The 17,522-nt window shown below is 38.0% G+C and overlaps 1 protein-coding gene across 2 annotated transcripts in view; it reads left to right on the forward strand.

Moving 5' to 3' along the window:
• The window catches only part of fkbp15b (FKBP prolyl isomerase family member 15b), a 37,567-nt gene extending 25,511 nt beyond the window's left edge, over nucleotides 1-12,056 (forward strand). For both annotated transcript variants that reach the window (XM_039674639.2, XM_089119264.1), the window contains 9 exons: nucleotides 26-162; nucleotides 250-405; nucleotides 3,002-3,154; nucleotides 3,247-3,342; nucleotides 5,082-5,177; nucleotides 7,684-7,791; nucleotides 7,878-8,467; nucleotides 9,632-9,737; nucleotides 11,531-12,056. In XM_039674639.2, the coding sequence (XP_039530573.2) occupies nucleotides 26-162; nucleotides 250-405; nucleotides 3,002-3,154; nucleotides 3,247-3,342; nucleotides 5,082-5,177; nucleotides 7,684-7,791; nucleotides 7,878-8,467; nucleotides 9,632-9,737; nucleotides 11,531-11,611 (1,523 nt within the window). In that variant the 3' untranslated portion in view covers nucleotides 11,612-12,056. The remainder of the gene's footprint in view (nucleotides 1-25; nucleotides 163-249; nucleotides 406-3,001; nucleotides 3,155-3,246; nucleotides 3,343-5,081; nucleotides 5,178-7,683; nucleotides 7,792-7,877; nucleotides 8,468-9,631; nucleotides 9,738-11,530) is intronic.
• The last annotated feature ends 5,466 nt before the right edge of the window (nucleotides 12,057-17,522 follow it).

The following is a 17,522-nucleotide window of genomic DNA, read 5'->3' on the forward strand; positions in this document are numbered from 1 at the left end:
ATTTTTTTATGTGTGTGTGTTTCAGAGCTGAGGGAGACGGCAGACAGAGTGCAGGGTCAATACAAGATGGAGAAGCAGAAACGTAAGGAGCTGGAGCTCAAACTCAACAACACAGAGGAAGAGCTGCAGGACATGAAGACGGAGAAGGACAGTCTGGAACGAGTGAGTTATTGACTCTTCTGTCTGTGCCTGAATCCTCATCTGGATAATCTTGAATGCGTTGACCTGTGTGTGTGTGTGTGTGCTCAGACGCTGTCAGAGAGGAAGCGTAAGTGGCAGGCCGAGAGACAGCGCTGTGATGAAGAGCTGGAAGAGGTGAGGAGGACGAGCCAGCAGGAGATGGACAGTCTCCGGAGCCAGTTACGCAAAGCCAGGACGAGCACTGACCACGCAGCAGCAGAACAGGTAGGTGTGTGTGTGTGTGTGTGTGTGTGTGTGTGTGTGCACATGCATAATGATAAGAAGAGATCCTTGCTGCCAATCAGAATCAGAGGCTTCGCACCGGGTAGTTCTAGGATTGATCCACCAGGTGTTTCCCGAGAACTAATGGTTCCCTTAGGAACGTTTTCCTGGTTGCATTCGCACCGTAAGCAGTAGGGCTGGGTATTGACACAAATTTCACAATTCGATTTGATTTCGATTCACAAGCTTGCAATTCGATTCGATTTCGATTCAATATTGATTATTTTGGATATCAGTTACAATAAATGGCAAATTTTCTCAAGGAAATCAAATCTCTTAACTAATGCTGTAAACTATGGGAGTCTAGTTGTAGCCTGTAGGCTTCATTAGCCTAATATGAAGGTAATAATTAACTGTTTTGTAGCTATACAAACACTTAAATTACACTTATATTTATTTTTATAATAAGAAGATCATATGAAATATAAGCATTTAAATGGTGGTTGTCATAAACTTGCCAGATTTACTCAAATATGCATTCAATATTGAAGAACGTTAAGATTATAATGCATATGTAATATGGTGTATATATTTAGCAAAATGCTCTTCTCTAGAGTTATTTTTTCTAGCTGACTAACGAGTTTATGTGGGTTTTTTGAGGTAAATATATAACGATACATTGATTACAAGCTGTTTAACTGACGTCTTTCCACGATTGAAACGCTGATTGAGCGATACGGATTTCGAGAAGTTGTACTCTATCTTTTAACACACTTTCAGATGCTCATTCATGTTTATTTCGCGCTGTGACTGGTATTATTAAGCCAGAAGAGAGATCAGCGCTGCTTCTGAATTTCTAAAGAAAATGGACGTAATTTGAAAATTGAGACTTTGTTTCATATCAATAGTAACAAAGGACAAAGATTATTGCGATTTTTTTGGATGCGTGCAGCCGCAATACAATGTCCCATTCATTCAAATGAAACAGGATGACTAATCGATTCTTGAGATTTAAGAATTGATATCGGTCCTTAAAAATGAGAATCGATTAATATCGAGAAATGGATATTTATTACCCAGCCCTAGTAAGCAGGAACTCTGATGTGACGCAAGACACGCTTGTTGTTGGGACTTTTATTTTGACGGTGCTGAGAACGCCAGAGCTCAAAGTGCTCTCCATGTTCATTAGTTTGTGATCTATCTTAGACGTTATTATATAGATCTGTTATACACTACCGGTCAAAAGTTTTAGATCGGTAAGATTTTTTATGTTTTTAAAAGAAGTCTCTTTCTACTCAACAAGGCTGCATTTATTTGATAAAAAATACAGTAAAAACAGTAATATTGTGAAATATTATTACAATTTAAAACAGCGGTTTTCTATGTGAATATATAGTGAGGTGTAATATATTCCTGTGATCAAAGCTGAATTTACATCCTACAGAATATGATCCTACAGAAATTATTATGATGCTCAAGAAACATTTATGATTATTATCCATGTTGAAAACAGTTTTTTACATTTTTATTTCAGGATTCTTTGATGAATAGAATTGATCTGAAACGGACAGCTTTTGTAACATTAATCACTACCATTCAAAAGTTTGGGGTCAGTAAGAATTTATTTTTTATTTTTGGGGGAAAGAAATGAGAAAATACTTTTATTCATCAAGGGTGAGTTAAATTGATCAAAAGTTACAGTAAAGACATTTATAATGTTAGAAAAGATTATATTTTAAACAAATGCTGTTCTTTTGAAGTTTCTATTCATCATAGAATTTTGGGGGGGAAATGCTACATGACTGTTTTCAACATCGAAAATAATAATTTATGTTTTTTGAGCATAAAATCAGCATATTAGAATGATTTCTGAAGGATTATGTGATGTGTAATCAGCAACAGTAATGATGTTGAAAATTCAGCTTTCAAATTACATTTTAAAAATATATTAAAATAGAAAACAGTCATTTTAAATTGTCATAATATTACTGTTTGTCATTTATTTTTTTTTCATCAAATAACGCAGCCTTGGTGAGCAGTAGAGACTTAATTTAAAACATAAAAAATCTTACTGATCTAAAACTTTTGACCGGTAGTGTTTATAGGAAGTAGACAGTAATGAAACTTATTAGCGTATGCCGTGTGGTTGATGTTCAGTGTTGCTGAGCAGAAATACATAATCGTGTTTCTCTTGATCTCCTCAATGTGTCGTTGGTTTTTCTCCTCAGCGTAAAGGTTAAAAGGCTCATCTATCACTGCTTTACATGTTAGTAGAGTTAGTTTGTGGACTAAATATATAGAATATAATGTGTGTGTTTACACAGCGGTTTTTAAAATGGCGGGTGCCAGTGTTTCACATGCGTTCGGCCAATCAGCGAACACTAACGTCACGGATAGTTCCTATAGCGCTGGTTTAGACGACTCTGAAGTCTCAGTCGTCTCTGTCCTCTGTGCAACCAGGAAAACGTTCGGAAACACCTGGTGGCTCAATCCTAGAACTACCCGGTGCGAAAGCCCCTATTCTCAACAGTACCTGGGTGTGTGATTGAGAGTTTTTGACACTCAGTATATTGTATTGTGACTGTGTGTGTGTGTGCAGCTGTCTCAGTTGCAGGCGGATCTGGAGCAGGAGTGGCAGGTGAAGTGTGATCAGACTCTGGCAGCGGCACGAGAACAGCACAGGAGAGAGACCACTGAACTCACTGAACACAGAGACACACTGCAGCTCAAACTCACACAGCTGCAGGAGAAGGTACACACACACACACACACATGTCTGATAATAATATTTAAACTCTGCAGTATATTTGACAATCACTGAACTCATCCAACTCCTCTGTGTAGTTCAACACACTCCGGCAGTCGCGTGACTCCGAGGAGCAGCGTTCGCTACAGCAGGACCGCGACCAGGGAGACGAGCTGCAGGCCTGGAGACAGAAGGTCCGACACTGACCCGTTCACGCACTCATTTCACTTCCTCTTCCTCTGCGCTGTCTAAATGATTGTGTTGTGGGCTCTATCATACACGCGACGCAAGTGTGTTTTGCTAGTTTCAGCCTGACACTGTTATCATTTTCACGTCCTGCGCCTCGTTATTTAAATAGGAAATGCATTAGCGCCCAAAACGAGGTGTGTGTTTAGGCGCATTGTTGTTGCTATATATAACTGAAGCCTGCTCTAAAGTCCATGGCACAGTATTTTCTTTATTAACCCTCAGGTGCTTTTCGGTCATCTTTTTGAATTTCTAAAAATCACAGCTTCATCTGAATGTTACGAAACTTGGTGACTTTTATGGCCTTATGTATGTGAACACACAAAAAAATTGAGGTCATGATCCGAGCATGCTAAGTGGTCGTAAAAAAAATAGTCACACTTGTGGTCTTTGGTCAAAAATGACCGACCCATAGAAAATGAATGGGAAATTGACAAAAAAAAAAAATTCTCTGAATTTTTGTACGTGCAATCTACAAATCGGCCACAATTCTAAAAAAAAAAAGTAAACCTCAGGAAAGGGGTGACGCTCTACAACATCTAGAGTGCAAAACAGACAAACCCACACACACACACACATACAAACACACTTTTATACACATACACACCAATACATTTTGATTACAAAAAGTATGTTTTGAATTTTTAAAAATCACAGCTTCATCTGAATGTTACGAAACTTGGTGACTTTTATGGCCTTATGTATGTGAACACACAAAAAAAATGAGGTCATGATCTGAGCATGCTAAGTGGTCGTAAAAAAAATAGTCATACTTGTGGTCTTTGGTCAAAAATGACCCCCATAGGAAATGAATGGGAAATTGACAAAAACACAAAAATTCACAAATTTTTGTTTATTATTTTTTAATTTTTTTAATAAAAAAATCGTTTTTGAGATTGTTTCAATTATATATTCAAATCCACCCAAAAAAAAAATGTGTTCATAAACATCTGAGGAATTCACATGCCTCTCCATAGAGAGCTGTACATGCCATCTAGTGGTTACACCATGATTCTAGATTTTTCTGAAGGCCTAGACCATATATTAAACTAAAATACTGCATTAATAATTTTTTGAAAAAATAATATATTTATATATAGAAATATATATATATTTTTCCATGGCAAAATAGACCAAAAATATTGCATAAATATTAATAAATTCAATCAAATTGTCTCAAAATACTAAATTACAAAGAATAAATATTATAGAACAAAAATAAATTGCATTGGTTTTACTGGGATGGAGGAAATTTCATTTTTAGGTGTCCGGTCACTTTTGACCGGGAAGATAACAAGTGTGACTCCGAAACGAAGAGCACCTGAGGGTTAATTAAGGAGTGCGGTAGTAATATGTGCCACTAGGCGTGTCCACTGTTTATTACATGCACACAAATTGTGAATCTGCCACGGCACGAACACAACTGCCTTTTAAAGGGATTGGGTGAAGAGACTCTGATTGGTTCGTTGCACGTTACGCCCAACACACCCATTACTCATTAAGAGAATAGAGACGACCCTTTTAGACCAGCGCCAGGAGCGCCGACCATTTGTCCCCTTGTTAAACTTGCCAAAGTGGATTTGGACACACCCTAAGTGCACTTGCGCCGTAGACCATGTCCTTAGATGGTTAAAATAGGGTCGAGTGTTCCTCGTATCCTGTAGTGAAGTGTCTGCTTGTGTGTCAGTGCTGCGCGCTGGAGGAGAGAGTGGCGCTGATGATGAAGATGCAGGAGGAGACGCGCGACTCGGAGATGGAGAAGAAGACCGACACTGCAGGAGAGGTCAGCTTTATCCTCTACATCATACCGACACTGTTCATTGTTTATGTTAGTTCACAGTGCATTAACGTTACGTATTAATGTTAACGCGTTAAATATTTTAATAAAGCATCAATTAATGAACCTTATTATAAACTGTTACCTTTTTGGTTTAAAAAATTACTTATATAATTATAATTATATAATTTTTATGTAAACATTTGTTTACTTGGACATTTTTGAACTATTGACCTAACCTCTATTTTTATTAATTTACATATACACACACACATATATATATATATATATATATATATATATATGAAGAGTTCAGATGCAAAAGCCTCTAAATGCCATTTGAAATTTTCTTCTTTAATGATGATTTATGTCAAGCTTATATATTTAAGTTTAGTGATTTCACTTAAATGGCAATGAAGATTACCTATTAATTCTAATTTAAGTGAAATTACTGAACTTGAATATACAAGTTTGACAAAAATCATCATTAAAGAAGAAAATTTCTAATGGCATTTAGAGGCTTTTGCATCTGAACTCTTCATATATCTTAGTACTTTTCCAAATTTTAGGGTTGGTAAGATTTTTGAAAGAAATTAATACTTTGATTCAACAATGATATGTTTAGGTAATCAAAAGTGAAAGTAACGACATTCATAATGTTACAAAATATTAATCTTTCAAATAAATGCTGTTCTTTTAAATCCTGAAAATTCTGGAAAAAAAAGATATTGCGTTTCCACACAAATATGAAGCAGCACAACTGTTTTCAACATTGATAATAATCATAAATGTTTGTTGAGCATCAAATCCTCATATTAGAGTGATTTCTGAAGGATCACGTGACACTGAAGACTGGAGTAATGATGCTGGAAATACAGCTTTGATCACAGGAATAAATTACACTTCACTATATTTAAACAGCTATTCTAAATTGTAATAATATTTCACAATTTTACTGTTTTTTAATAAAAAAAATGCAGCAAAAACATTTAAAAAAAACTGAATTATTCTAGACTTTTGAATGGTGAACGTTGACTTCCTCAATATTCAGCTTTGATCAATGGAGTAAATTACATTGTAAAATATATGCTCATAGAAAATAGCTGTTTTACATTATAATAATATTTCACAATATTACCATTTTTACTATATTTTTGATCAAATAAATTCACCCTTGGTGAGCAGAAGAGACCATTAAAAAATCTGACGAAATTATTTTATTTTAAATAAGTAATTGAGCGATTATATTGGGTATCATAATTGTAAATTATAATAATATATTACTGATGTAAAATTAGTCCTCTGGGGTGGTTCGGCCCAAATGGACCCGAAGAATTTAAATAAATTTTTTTTTTTAAATCACAGCTTCCTCGGAATGGTCCGAAAGTTGGTGACTTTGTTGGTATTTGGTATTTGAACACCCAAAAAAATTGGGGACAGGATGTGAATAGTCTAAGTGGTTGTAAAAAAAATAGTCACACTTGGGGTGTTCAGGTTCAAATGGACCCACATGGAAAATGAATGGGAAATTGGCAAAATGTGAGTTTTTTTTGTGTGTACAATCTACAAATCAGCCACGATCTTGAAAAAAAGCACACAGCAGTGAAGGGGTGAATCTATAAAACATCAAGAGTGCAAAACAGACGCAACCAGATACACACACAAACACACTTTTATATGTGCTCATTTTTATATCCAAACACACCAAAAAATTCAGATTATACATGTGTTTTGCATTTTTAAAATGCTCAGTTTGTCCACCACATGGCATCCATCTCATTTCAAAAATTGCTTTTATGAGGCCTAGGCCTGACTCTAAAATGAAATGCAGCTTTAAAAAAAAAAAAAATATATATATATATATTTTTTTTTTTTTTAATATTTTTTCTATTATGTTCAATGGGGGGAAATTTTGTCATAATTATTGCATTAATACTAATTGTATTTTTTTTTGTAATTTTCTCAAAACACCAAAAAAGAAAAGAAAAAATATTATAAAAAACGAGTAAAAAAAAAATCATGATTTTTTTTTTTTTAAATATGAATCCCGCCCTTTGGGTCCATTTCCGAGTGTGACTCTGAAACGAACAACCCCGGGAGGTTAACATTAAATACATTTACATTTAATTTAATATTCAACAACATTATTGATCTCCTGCATTGACACTATTATACAAGAACTGATCTGAGCTGGACGATGACATCATGGCTTACTCCAGAGCGGCTGTATATATATTTGAACTAATAACTTTTTTGCAACAAAAATGAAACATCACAGAACTGGACTATGCTTAAGCATACACTATTTTCTTCTGGAAACAAACTTTGTCGCATTATTTTCCTGTTATCTCTGTAAAGCTGCTTTGAAACACTGTATTGTTGCTGTAATGAATAGATGCACTGAATAAGATAATCAAATCTTGTTTTTTAATATTTAAATAAAGCATTTATTTTGGTTTGCATCATAGAGTCATCACAGACTCTTCCTAAGCTCAGGTGTGTGTATGTCCAGGTGAAGCGCGTGATGAACGGAGTGTTTCAGTCTCTGCGAGGGGAGTTTGACCTGAACGAGACGTACGAAGGAAGTGCTGTTCTCCGAGTGCTGGTCAACACCATCAAGGTCAGGCTCTCGGTGCACATCTCACTCGTTTCTGCTCAAAAACTGCGGAGAGAAATGTCACACAGTGCTTTTTCCTCCAATGACAGAGTGTCACACTGCAGCTCCTCACGAAGACCGAGAGATCGACACCTGAACACAGTGAGGAGGAGGAGGAGGAGGAGAGAGAGAGCGATGCGCGGCACATGAACGGGCGGAGAGAGGAAGATAAACAGACGGGCGGAGATCCTGAGGAGGAAGGAAAGGAAAGAAAAGAAAAGAAACAGGTTTCAACAACAGAAGAGAGGGAGGAAGACGAAGCGGCGGAAATCGAAAGTGAACAGGAAGTTGTCCAAGAAAGGAATGAAGAGGAAGTTAATCTCAGAAACGCAGAACGCAATGTGCAAGATCAGGACGGGGAAACCACACACGGAGAAGAGGCTGAACGTGAAGCCACACCCACACAGGAAGTGAGAACACAGCTGCCTGATGACATCACTCCACAGGAAGTGACCACAGAGCTGCCTGATGACATCACTCCACAGGAAGTGACCACAGAGCTGCCTGATGACATCACTCCACAAGAACAGGAAGTTAAGGTAGTTGATGAGAGCGTTCCAGGACTGACGCTCGGCGGGCCGCCCAAGAACCCGCCGCCGCCCCCTGGTGGTCACGTCGCTCCTCCTGCACACGTCACCAGGTGAGAACATCGAGAAGGTTTTCTCGCCTTTATGCCATTCTAGTCCATAGTGTTATTTTAGTATCGTTGAGAGACTGTTCCAGTTTTTATGAATATGTATATAATCGGTTAAGAGTTGGTTGATCGTGATTTCACTTTTCTAACTTTAGTTAGTGTGTAATGTTGCTGTTTGATTATAAACAACATCTGCAAAGTTACACCGCTCAAAGTTCAAAGCAAAGGGAGATATTTGCTTTTACAGAAATCGTTTTTAGGACTACAACAAACTGCTGGTAGGGACTACACAAGCTTCCTCCCGAGTTAGTGACATCACTAACCCTAAAAGTTACACAAGCCCCGCCCCCGGAACGCACAAGTGTTGAGAAGAGGAAGAGTTGTTGTAGTAAAGCACATTTGTGAGTTCAAGCTCAAGCTGTCGCATCCGTCTAAAAGCTTTTGCAAAGGATGAACAGGTTTTTTAAGCATTAAACTGAAAAAATGAATAGCATGCTTTAATATTTACAGCCTAATTATATTAATGTATAAAAATGTTTTTTTATGGTATTAGTTTTAGTTTTGTATAATAACTCTGGACTGTATATCCACATAACAAAAGGAAATGACAAAACCTGGTGACACTTTACAATAAGGTCTCATTGTTTAAGGTGTCATGACAGATATTATTTTAAAATGTTCCTTGAGATATACTTATAATTTTAATCAAAATGAAGTATATATATATATATGAGGAAAACGATCATCGTTCTCTGTCTGGAAGTATCCCTTTTTTACGGCACGGCTCCTTTAAGGCTTGTCACTAAACGACCACTGTTATGATTGGCAGTGGGCGGGGCCTATGGTGCGATGATGTATAACTATTCCTGGAGGCGGGAATATGCAAATGTCTTTGCCCTTGTGACGTCACTGATTCCGCAGTATCCATACAAGTTGTTTTTAGATTTCTAAAATGTGTGTAATAGATTAATCCCAACATTACAGTTCATCTAATTAAATCAGTTTTATGAATGGATAATAATGTAGACTGTAATAACACAGTCTGTAAATGAACACAACGCTCTCTTGTGTAACCGTCTCCATAAGCATGTGCCCAAATAATATTTTTGTCCTCTGTCCCGTTTCTTTCCGTCTCTCTTCTCTTCTGTGCTCATCCTGCTGTTCTCTCAGTCCGTCCGAGAGGGTAGAAGAGGAAAACGAAGAGGAACCGTTGTTCCAAAGTCCCGTCACACACACATCCACACCGGCAGCGGCCGATGAAGAGGAGGAGGAGCTGGTGAGCACACACACACACACACACACACTCTCACCGAAAAGCGTTTGTTTAAAACCGGTGATTAGCAGCTCCATGTTAACTCAATGTCATAGATTACACACTAGATGTCACATTGGCTACGGCAGTTCATTGGAACGAATGCGTCAATAGAGCCGCCATCATGGAACAGGGAACTTTAACCCTCAAATGGACCCGAAGAATTTAAATAAATTTTTTTAAAAATCACAGCTTCCTCGGAATGGTCTGAAAGTTGGTGACTGTGTTGGTATTTGGTATTTGAACACCCAAAAAAAATTGGGGACAGGATGTGAGAAGTAGTGGTTGTAAAAAAAAAATAGTCACACTTGGGGTGTTCGGGTTCAAATGGACCCGCATGGAAAATGAATGGGAAATTGGCAAAAATGTGAAAATACTGATTGTGCGTACAATCTACAAATCAGCCACGATCTTGAAAAAAAAGCACACAACAGTGAAGGGGTGAATCTATAAAACATCAAGAGTGCAAAACAGACACAACCAGACACACACACACACACAAACACACTTTTATACACAAAACAAACCAAAAAATTCAGATTATACATGTGTTTTGCATTTTTAAAATGCTCAGTTTGTCCACCAGATGGCATCCATCTCATTTTAAAAATTGCTTTTATGAGGCCTAGGCTTGACTGTAAAATGAAATACAGCTTTAAAAAAAATAAAAAATAAAATATTTTTTTAAATATTTTTTCTATTATGTTCAATGGGGGAAAATTTTGTCATAATTATTGCATTAATACTAATTATAAAAAAATATATATTTTTGAAATTTTCTCAAAACGAGTAAAAAAAAAATCATGATTTAAAAAAAAAAAAATGAATCCCGCCCTTTGGGTCCATTTGGACCCGAACACCCCGAGTGTGACTCTGAAACGAACAACCCCAGAGGGTTAATGCATAAGCGTCAATGTAGGCAAAGGTCTAGCGGAAATAAAATCACCATAAATCGTTATGAATGCGATTTTCTAGTTTTTTTTGTTGTTTTTTTGGTTTGTTCCAATGGAGTCCAGAGGGAAAATCAATGTCATGTATCGTCATATTTACCTCAGAAAACCCACATAAACTCGTTAGTCAGCAAGAAAAAAATAATTCTAGAGAGGAGCATTTTGCTAAATATATACACCATATTACATATGCATTACAATCTTAACGCTCTTCAATATTTAATGCATATTTGAATAAATCTGGCAAGTTTTTATGACAGCCACCATTTAAATGTGTATATTTCATATAATCTTCTTCTTATAAAAATAAATAAGTGTAATTTAAGTGTTTTTGCATAGCTACAAAACAGTTCATTATTACTTTCATATTAGGATAATGAAGCCTATAGGCTACAACTCCCATAGTTTACAGCATTAGTTAAGAGATTTGATTTCCTTGAGAAAATTTGCCATTTATTGTAACTGATATCCAAAATAATCAATATTGAATCGAATCAAACTGCAAGCTTGTGAATCGAAATCGAATCGAATTGTGAAATTTGTGTCAATACCCTATTAAACAACTTGAACACTCCTGATTTCAATGAAAGTCATGTAGTGTGAACCGCACAGTTCAGCCCGACGTTTTAAAACCATGTAGTGTGAACAAGGCTTAAGCTCTGCCACTCTCACACCAAAAGTTGTCTTTACGGTCATGACGAGACACAGACCAATGATCGGTGGAGGTTATTAGTCACTAAATGCATACATTCAAACAATGTGTTTGTTCAGTAATTAATATGCGAACTGATTGTTGTCTGTGAACAGAGTTTGAAAGGACGCCCCCCTCCCGCGCCTCTGTTCGGTGATGAAAGTGAGGATGATGATGACCTGGACTGGCTGGGCTGATGGGACTTCTCTGAACACCAGTGTGTGAAGTCAGATGAGGTCCAGCAAAGAGGACAAACGGACCCTGTGTGTGTGTGTGTGTGTGCCGAATCGCTGGGGACTTTAATTTGTGGGTTTGGATGCTTCTAGAAGGATTTTGTGATCAAAGAACAGAGTAACTTCCTGTCCAAAAGCATTTGAATGAAGATCTTAATGGCGGTATGAACCGAGGGCTGCTTACAAACTGATTTACTGCACATACAGCAAAAAGAAAATCATTGTTAAATCTACAAATACTGTAAATCATAATTGTTTTTTTTTTATCTTAATTTATGATCGTTTCCATCTTTAAAACAGAGCTTTCATGGTTATTTCTGATGACGTTATCTTGCTGTCTCTGTTCTTAATGTTTATACATTGTACTAACAGCAACCAACTCCATATTAATAAAGAAAAGAGACTTTCACTGTTTCTTTAGCGTTTCACTGATTCGTTCATCAGTTCATACTTTAAGCCATATATAATAATGAACAACGGGAATCAGAAATTTGCCTGTCCATATTCATTAACTGACAGACATATGGAGGACACGTGTTAAAGTAATGACAGTCCGTTGAAAAATTCAATTAAAGGAGTAGTTCACTTTTGCTGATAATTTACTCAGCCCCATGTCATCAAGATGTCCACGTCTTTCTTTCTTCAGTCGAAAAGAAATTAAGGTTTTTGATGAAAACATTCCAGGATTTTTCTCCATATAATGGACTTCAATGGGGTCCTAACGGTTCAAGGACCAAATGAGAGTTTCAGTGCAAACTGTTCAAAGGGCTTTAAACGACACCAGGCGATGAATAAGGGTCTTATCAAGCGAAACGATCGCTCATTAAAAAAAAAAACAAAGTTTAAGTTTTATAAGCACAAATGGTTGCCTTGCTCTGTTCTGTGATGTGCGTTCGTGACTCTCTTGTTCGAACTCGTTTATCAAACCCCAACAATTATTCCTTCATTTCCTGTTATGAAACTGTAAAGCTGTTTGCAAATAAAACAAACATGGATGTAAAAGTTAATCAAACCCTTATAGGAGTAGTTCACTTTAAAAAAAACTTTTGCTGATAATTGACTCACCACCATCTCATCCAAGATGTCCATGTCTTTCTTTCTTCAGTCAAAAAGAAATTAAGGTTTTTGAAGAAAACATTCCAGGATTTTCTCCATATAATGGACTTCAATGGGAACCAAACGGTTCAAGGTCCAAATGAGAGTTTCAGTACAAACTGCAAACTGTTCAAAGGGCTTTAAACGATACCAGACGATGAATAAGGGTCTTATCAAGTGAAACGATGCCATGTAGCATTTATGCCATTATACATTTCTCAATATCTCAGCTCTGGAAGGGTCTAGAACCTCCATTTTTGCACTCAGGTCTAAGTCCCATGGCCCTCTATCAGAATCCAGAGTTTCAAGAGGATTGGAGAAACTTATTTTTTCGTACAAAAACAAAAAACGAAATTTTGAGTTTCTCTGATCTTCTCGAAACTCTGGATTCTGATAGAGGGCCATGGGACTTAGACCTGAGTGCGAAAATGGAGGCTCTAGACCCTTCCAGAGCTGAGATACCGAAACTCAAAATTTCGAGCCGGAAAAAAAACGACAGTGTTACCCCTTACGTTTTTTTTTTTGGGCGAAAAATTAAGTATCCCCAATCTTCTCAAAACTCTGGATTCTGATAGAGGGCCATGAGACTTAGACCTGAGTGCAAAAATGGAGGCTTTAGACCCTTCCAGAGCTGAGATATCGAAACTCAAAATTTCGACCAGAAAAAAAAACGACAGTGTTACCCCTTACGTTTTTTTTTTTTGGGCCAAAAATTAAGTATCCCCAATCTTCTCGAAACTCTGGATTCTGATAGAGGGCCATGTGACTTAAACCTGAGTGCAAAAATGGAGGCTCTAGACCCTTCCAGAGCTGAGATATCGAAACTCAAAATTTCGACCTGAAAAAAAAAACGACAGTGTTACCCCTTACATTTTTTTTTTTTGGGCGAAAAATTAAGTATCCCCAATCTTCTCGAAACTCTGGATTCTGATAGAGGGCACTGAGACTTACACCTGAGTGCAAAAATGGAGGCTCTAGACCCTTCCAGAGCTGAGATATCGAAACTCAAAATTTCGACCCGAAAAAAAAACGACAGTGTTACCCCTTACGTTTTTTTTTTTGGGCGAAAAATTTAGTATCCCCAATCTTCTCGAAACTCTGGATTCTGATAGAGGGCACTGAGACTTACACCTGAGTGCAAAAATGGAGGCTCTAGACCCTTCCAGAGCTGAGATATCGAAACTCAAAATTTCGACCCGAAAAAAAAACGACAGTGTTACCCCTTACGTTTTTTTTTTTTGGGCGAAAAATTTAGTATCCCCAATCTTCTCGAAACTCTGGATTCTGATAGAGGGCACTGAGACTTACACCTGAGTGCAAAAATGGAGGCTCTAGACCCTTCCAGAGCTGAGATATCGAAACTCAAAATTTCGACCCGAAAAAAAAACGACAGTGTTACCCCTTACGTTTTTTTTTTTTGGGCGAAAAATTTAGTATCCCCAATCTTCTTGAAACTCTGGATTCTGATAGAGGGCACTGAGACTTACACCTGAGTGCAAAAATGGAGGCTCTAGACCCTTCCAGAGCTGAGATATCGAAACTCAAAATTTCGACCCGAAAAAAAAACGACAGTGTTACCCCTTACGCTTTTTTTTTTGGGCGAAAAATTAAGTTTCCCCAATCTTCTCGAAACTCTGGATTCTGATAGAGGGCACTGAGACTTACACCTGAGTGCAAAAATGTAGGCTCTAGACCCTTCCAGAGCTGAGATATCGAAACTCAAAATTTCGACCCGAAAAAAAAACGACAGTGTTACCCCTTACGTTTTTTTTTTGGGGGGCGAAAAATTAAGTATCCCCAATCCTCTCGAAACTCTGGATTCTGATAGAGGGCACTGAGACTTACACCTGAGTGCAAAAATGGAGGCTCTAGACCCTTCCAGAGCTGAGATATCGAAACTCAAAATTTCGACCCGAAAAAAAAACGACAGTGCTTATGTTTTTTTTTTTGGGCGAAAAATTAAGTTTCCCCAATCTTCTCGAAACTCTGGATTCTGATAGAGGGCACTGAGACTTACACCTGAGTGCAAAAATTGAGGCTCTAGACCCTTCCAGAGCTGAGATATCGAAACTCAAAATTTCGACCCGAAAAAAAAACGACAGTGTTACCCCTTACGATTTTTTTTTTGGGCGAAAAATTAAGTATCCCCAATCCTCTCGAAACTCTGGATTCTGATAGGGTGCACTGAGACTTACACCTGAGTGCAAAAATGGAGGCTCTAGACCCTTCCAGAGCTGAGATATCGAAACTCAAAATTTCGACCCGAAAAAAAAACGACAGTGTTACCCCTTACGTTTTTTTGGGGGGGGCGAAAAATTAAGTATCCCCAATCTTCTCGAAACTCTGGATTCTGATAGAGGGCACTGAGACTTACACCTGAGTGCAAAAATGGAGGCTCTAGACCCTTCCAGAGCTGAGATATCGAAACTCAAAATTTCGACCCGAAAAAAAAACGAGAGTGTTACCCCTTACGTTTTTTTTTTTTGGGGCAAAAATTAAGTATCCCCAATCTTCTCGAAACTCTGGATTCTGATAGAGGGCCATGAGACTTAAACCTGAGTGCAAAAATGGAGGCTCTAGACCCTTCCAGAGCTGAGATATCGAAACTCAAAATTTCGACCCGAAAAAAAAACGACAGTGTTACCCCTTACATTTTTTTTTTTGGGCGAAAAATTAAGTATCCCCAATCTTCTCGAAACTCTGGATTCTGATAGAGGGCACTGAGACTTACACCTGAGTGCAAAAATGGAGGCTCTAGACCCTTCCAGAGCTGAGATATCGAAACTCAAAATTTCGACCCGAAAAAAAAACGACAGTGTTACCCCTTACGTTTTTTTTTTTGGGCGAAAAATTTAGTATCCCCAATCTTCTCGAAACTCTGGATTCTGATAGAGGGCACTGAGACTTACACCTGAGTGCAAAAATGGAGGCTCTAGACCCTTCCAGAGCTGAGATATCGAAACTCAAAATTTCGACCCGAAAAAAAAACGACAGTGTTACCCCTTACGTTTTTTTTTTTTGGGCGAAAAATTAAGTATCCCCAATCTTCTCGAAACTCTGGATTCTGATAGAGGGCACTGAGACTTACACCTGAGTGCAAAAATGGAGGCTCTAGACCCTTCCAGAGCTGAGATATCGAAACTCAAAATTTCGACCCGAAAAAAAAAACGACAGTGTTACCCCTTACGCTTTTTTTTTTGGGCGAAAAATTAAGTTTCCCCAATCTTCTCGAAACTCTGGATTCTGATAGAGGGCACTGAGACTTACACCTGAGTGCAAAAATGTAGGCTCTAGACCCTTCCAGAGCTGAGATATCGAAACTCAAAATTTCGACCCGAAAAAAAAACGACTGTGTTACCCCTTACGTTTTTTTTTTTTGGGGCGAAAAATTAAGTATCCCCAATCCTCTCGAAACTCTGGATTCTGATAGAGGGCACTGAGACTTACACCTGAGTGCAAAAATGGAGGCTCTAGACCCTTCCAGAGCTGAGATATCGAAACTCAAAATTTCGACCCGAAAAAAAAACGACAGTGTTACCCCTTACGTTTTTTTTTTTTGGGCGAAAAATTAAGTTTCCCCAATCTTCTCGAAACTCTGGATTCTGATAGAGGGCACTGAGACTTACACCTGAGTGCAAAAATTGAGGCTCTAGACCCTTCCAGAGCTGAGATATCGAAACTCAAAATTTCGACCCGAAAAAAAAAACGACAGTGTTACCCCTTACGTTTTTTTTTTTTGGGCCAAAAATTAAGTATCCCCAATCTTCTCTAAACTCTGGATTCTGATAGAGGGCCATGAGACTTAGACCTGAGTGCAAAAATGGAGGCTCTAGACCCTTCCAGAGCTGAGATATCGAAACTCAAAATTTCGACCAGAAAAAAAAACGACAGTGTTACCCCTTACGTTTTTTTTTTTGGGCGAAAAATTTAGTATCCCCAATCTTCTCGAAACTCTGGATTCTGATAGAGGGCACTGAGACTTACACCTGAGTGCAAAAATGGAGGCTCTAGACCCTTCCAGAGCTGAGATATCGAAACTCAAAATTTCGACCCGAAAAAAAAACGACAGTGTTACCCCTTACGTTTTTTTTTTTTGGGCGAAAAATTTAGTATCCCCAATCTTCTCGAAACTCTGGATTCTGATAGAGGGCACTGAGACTTACACCTGAGTGCAAAAATGGAGGCTCTAGACCCTTCCAGAGCTGAGATATCGAAACTCAAAATTTCAACCCGAAAAAAAAAACGACAGTGTTACCCCTTACGTTTTTTTGGGGGGGGCGAAAAATTAAGTATCCCCAATCTTCTCGAAACTCTGGATTCTGAAAGAGGGCACTGAGACTTACACCTGAGTGCAAAAATGGAGGCTCTAGACCCTTCCAGAGCTGAGATATCGAAACTCAAAATTTCGACCCGAAAAAAAACGACAGTGTTACCCCTTACGTTTTTTTTGGGGGGGGGCGAAAAATTAAGTATCCCCAATCTTCTCGAAACTCTGGATTCTGATAGAGGGCACTGAGACTTACACCTGAGTGCAAAAATGGAGGCTCTAGACCCTTCCAGAGCTGAGATATCGAAACTCAAAATTTCGACCCGAAAAAAAAAACGACAGTGTTACCCCTTACGTTTTTTTTTTTGGGCGAAAAATTAAGTATCCCCAATCTTCTCGAAACTCTGGATTCTGATAGAGGGCACTGAGACTTACACCTGAGTGCAAAAATGGAGGCTCTAGACCCTTCCAGAGCTGAGATATCGAAACTCAAAATTTCGACCTGAAAAAAAA

Source organism: Pimephales promelas, chromosome 14 (assembly GCF_988280905.1).
Source record: "Pimephales promelas chromosome 14, fPimPro1.hap1.1, whole genome shotgun sequence".
NCBI lineage: Eukaryota > Metazoa > Chordata > Actinopteri > Cypriniformes > Leuciscidae > Pimephales > Pimephales promelas.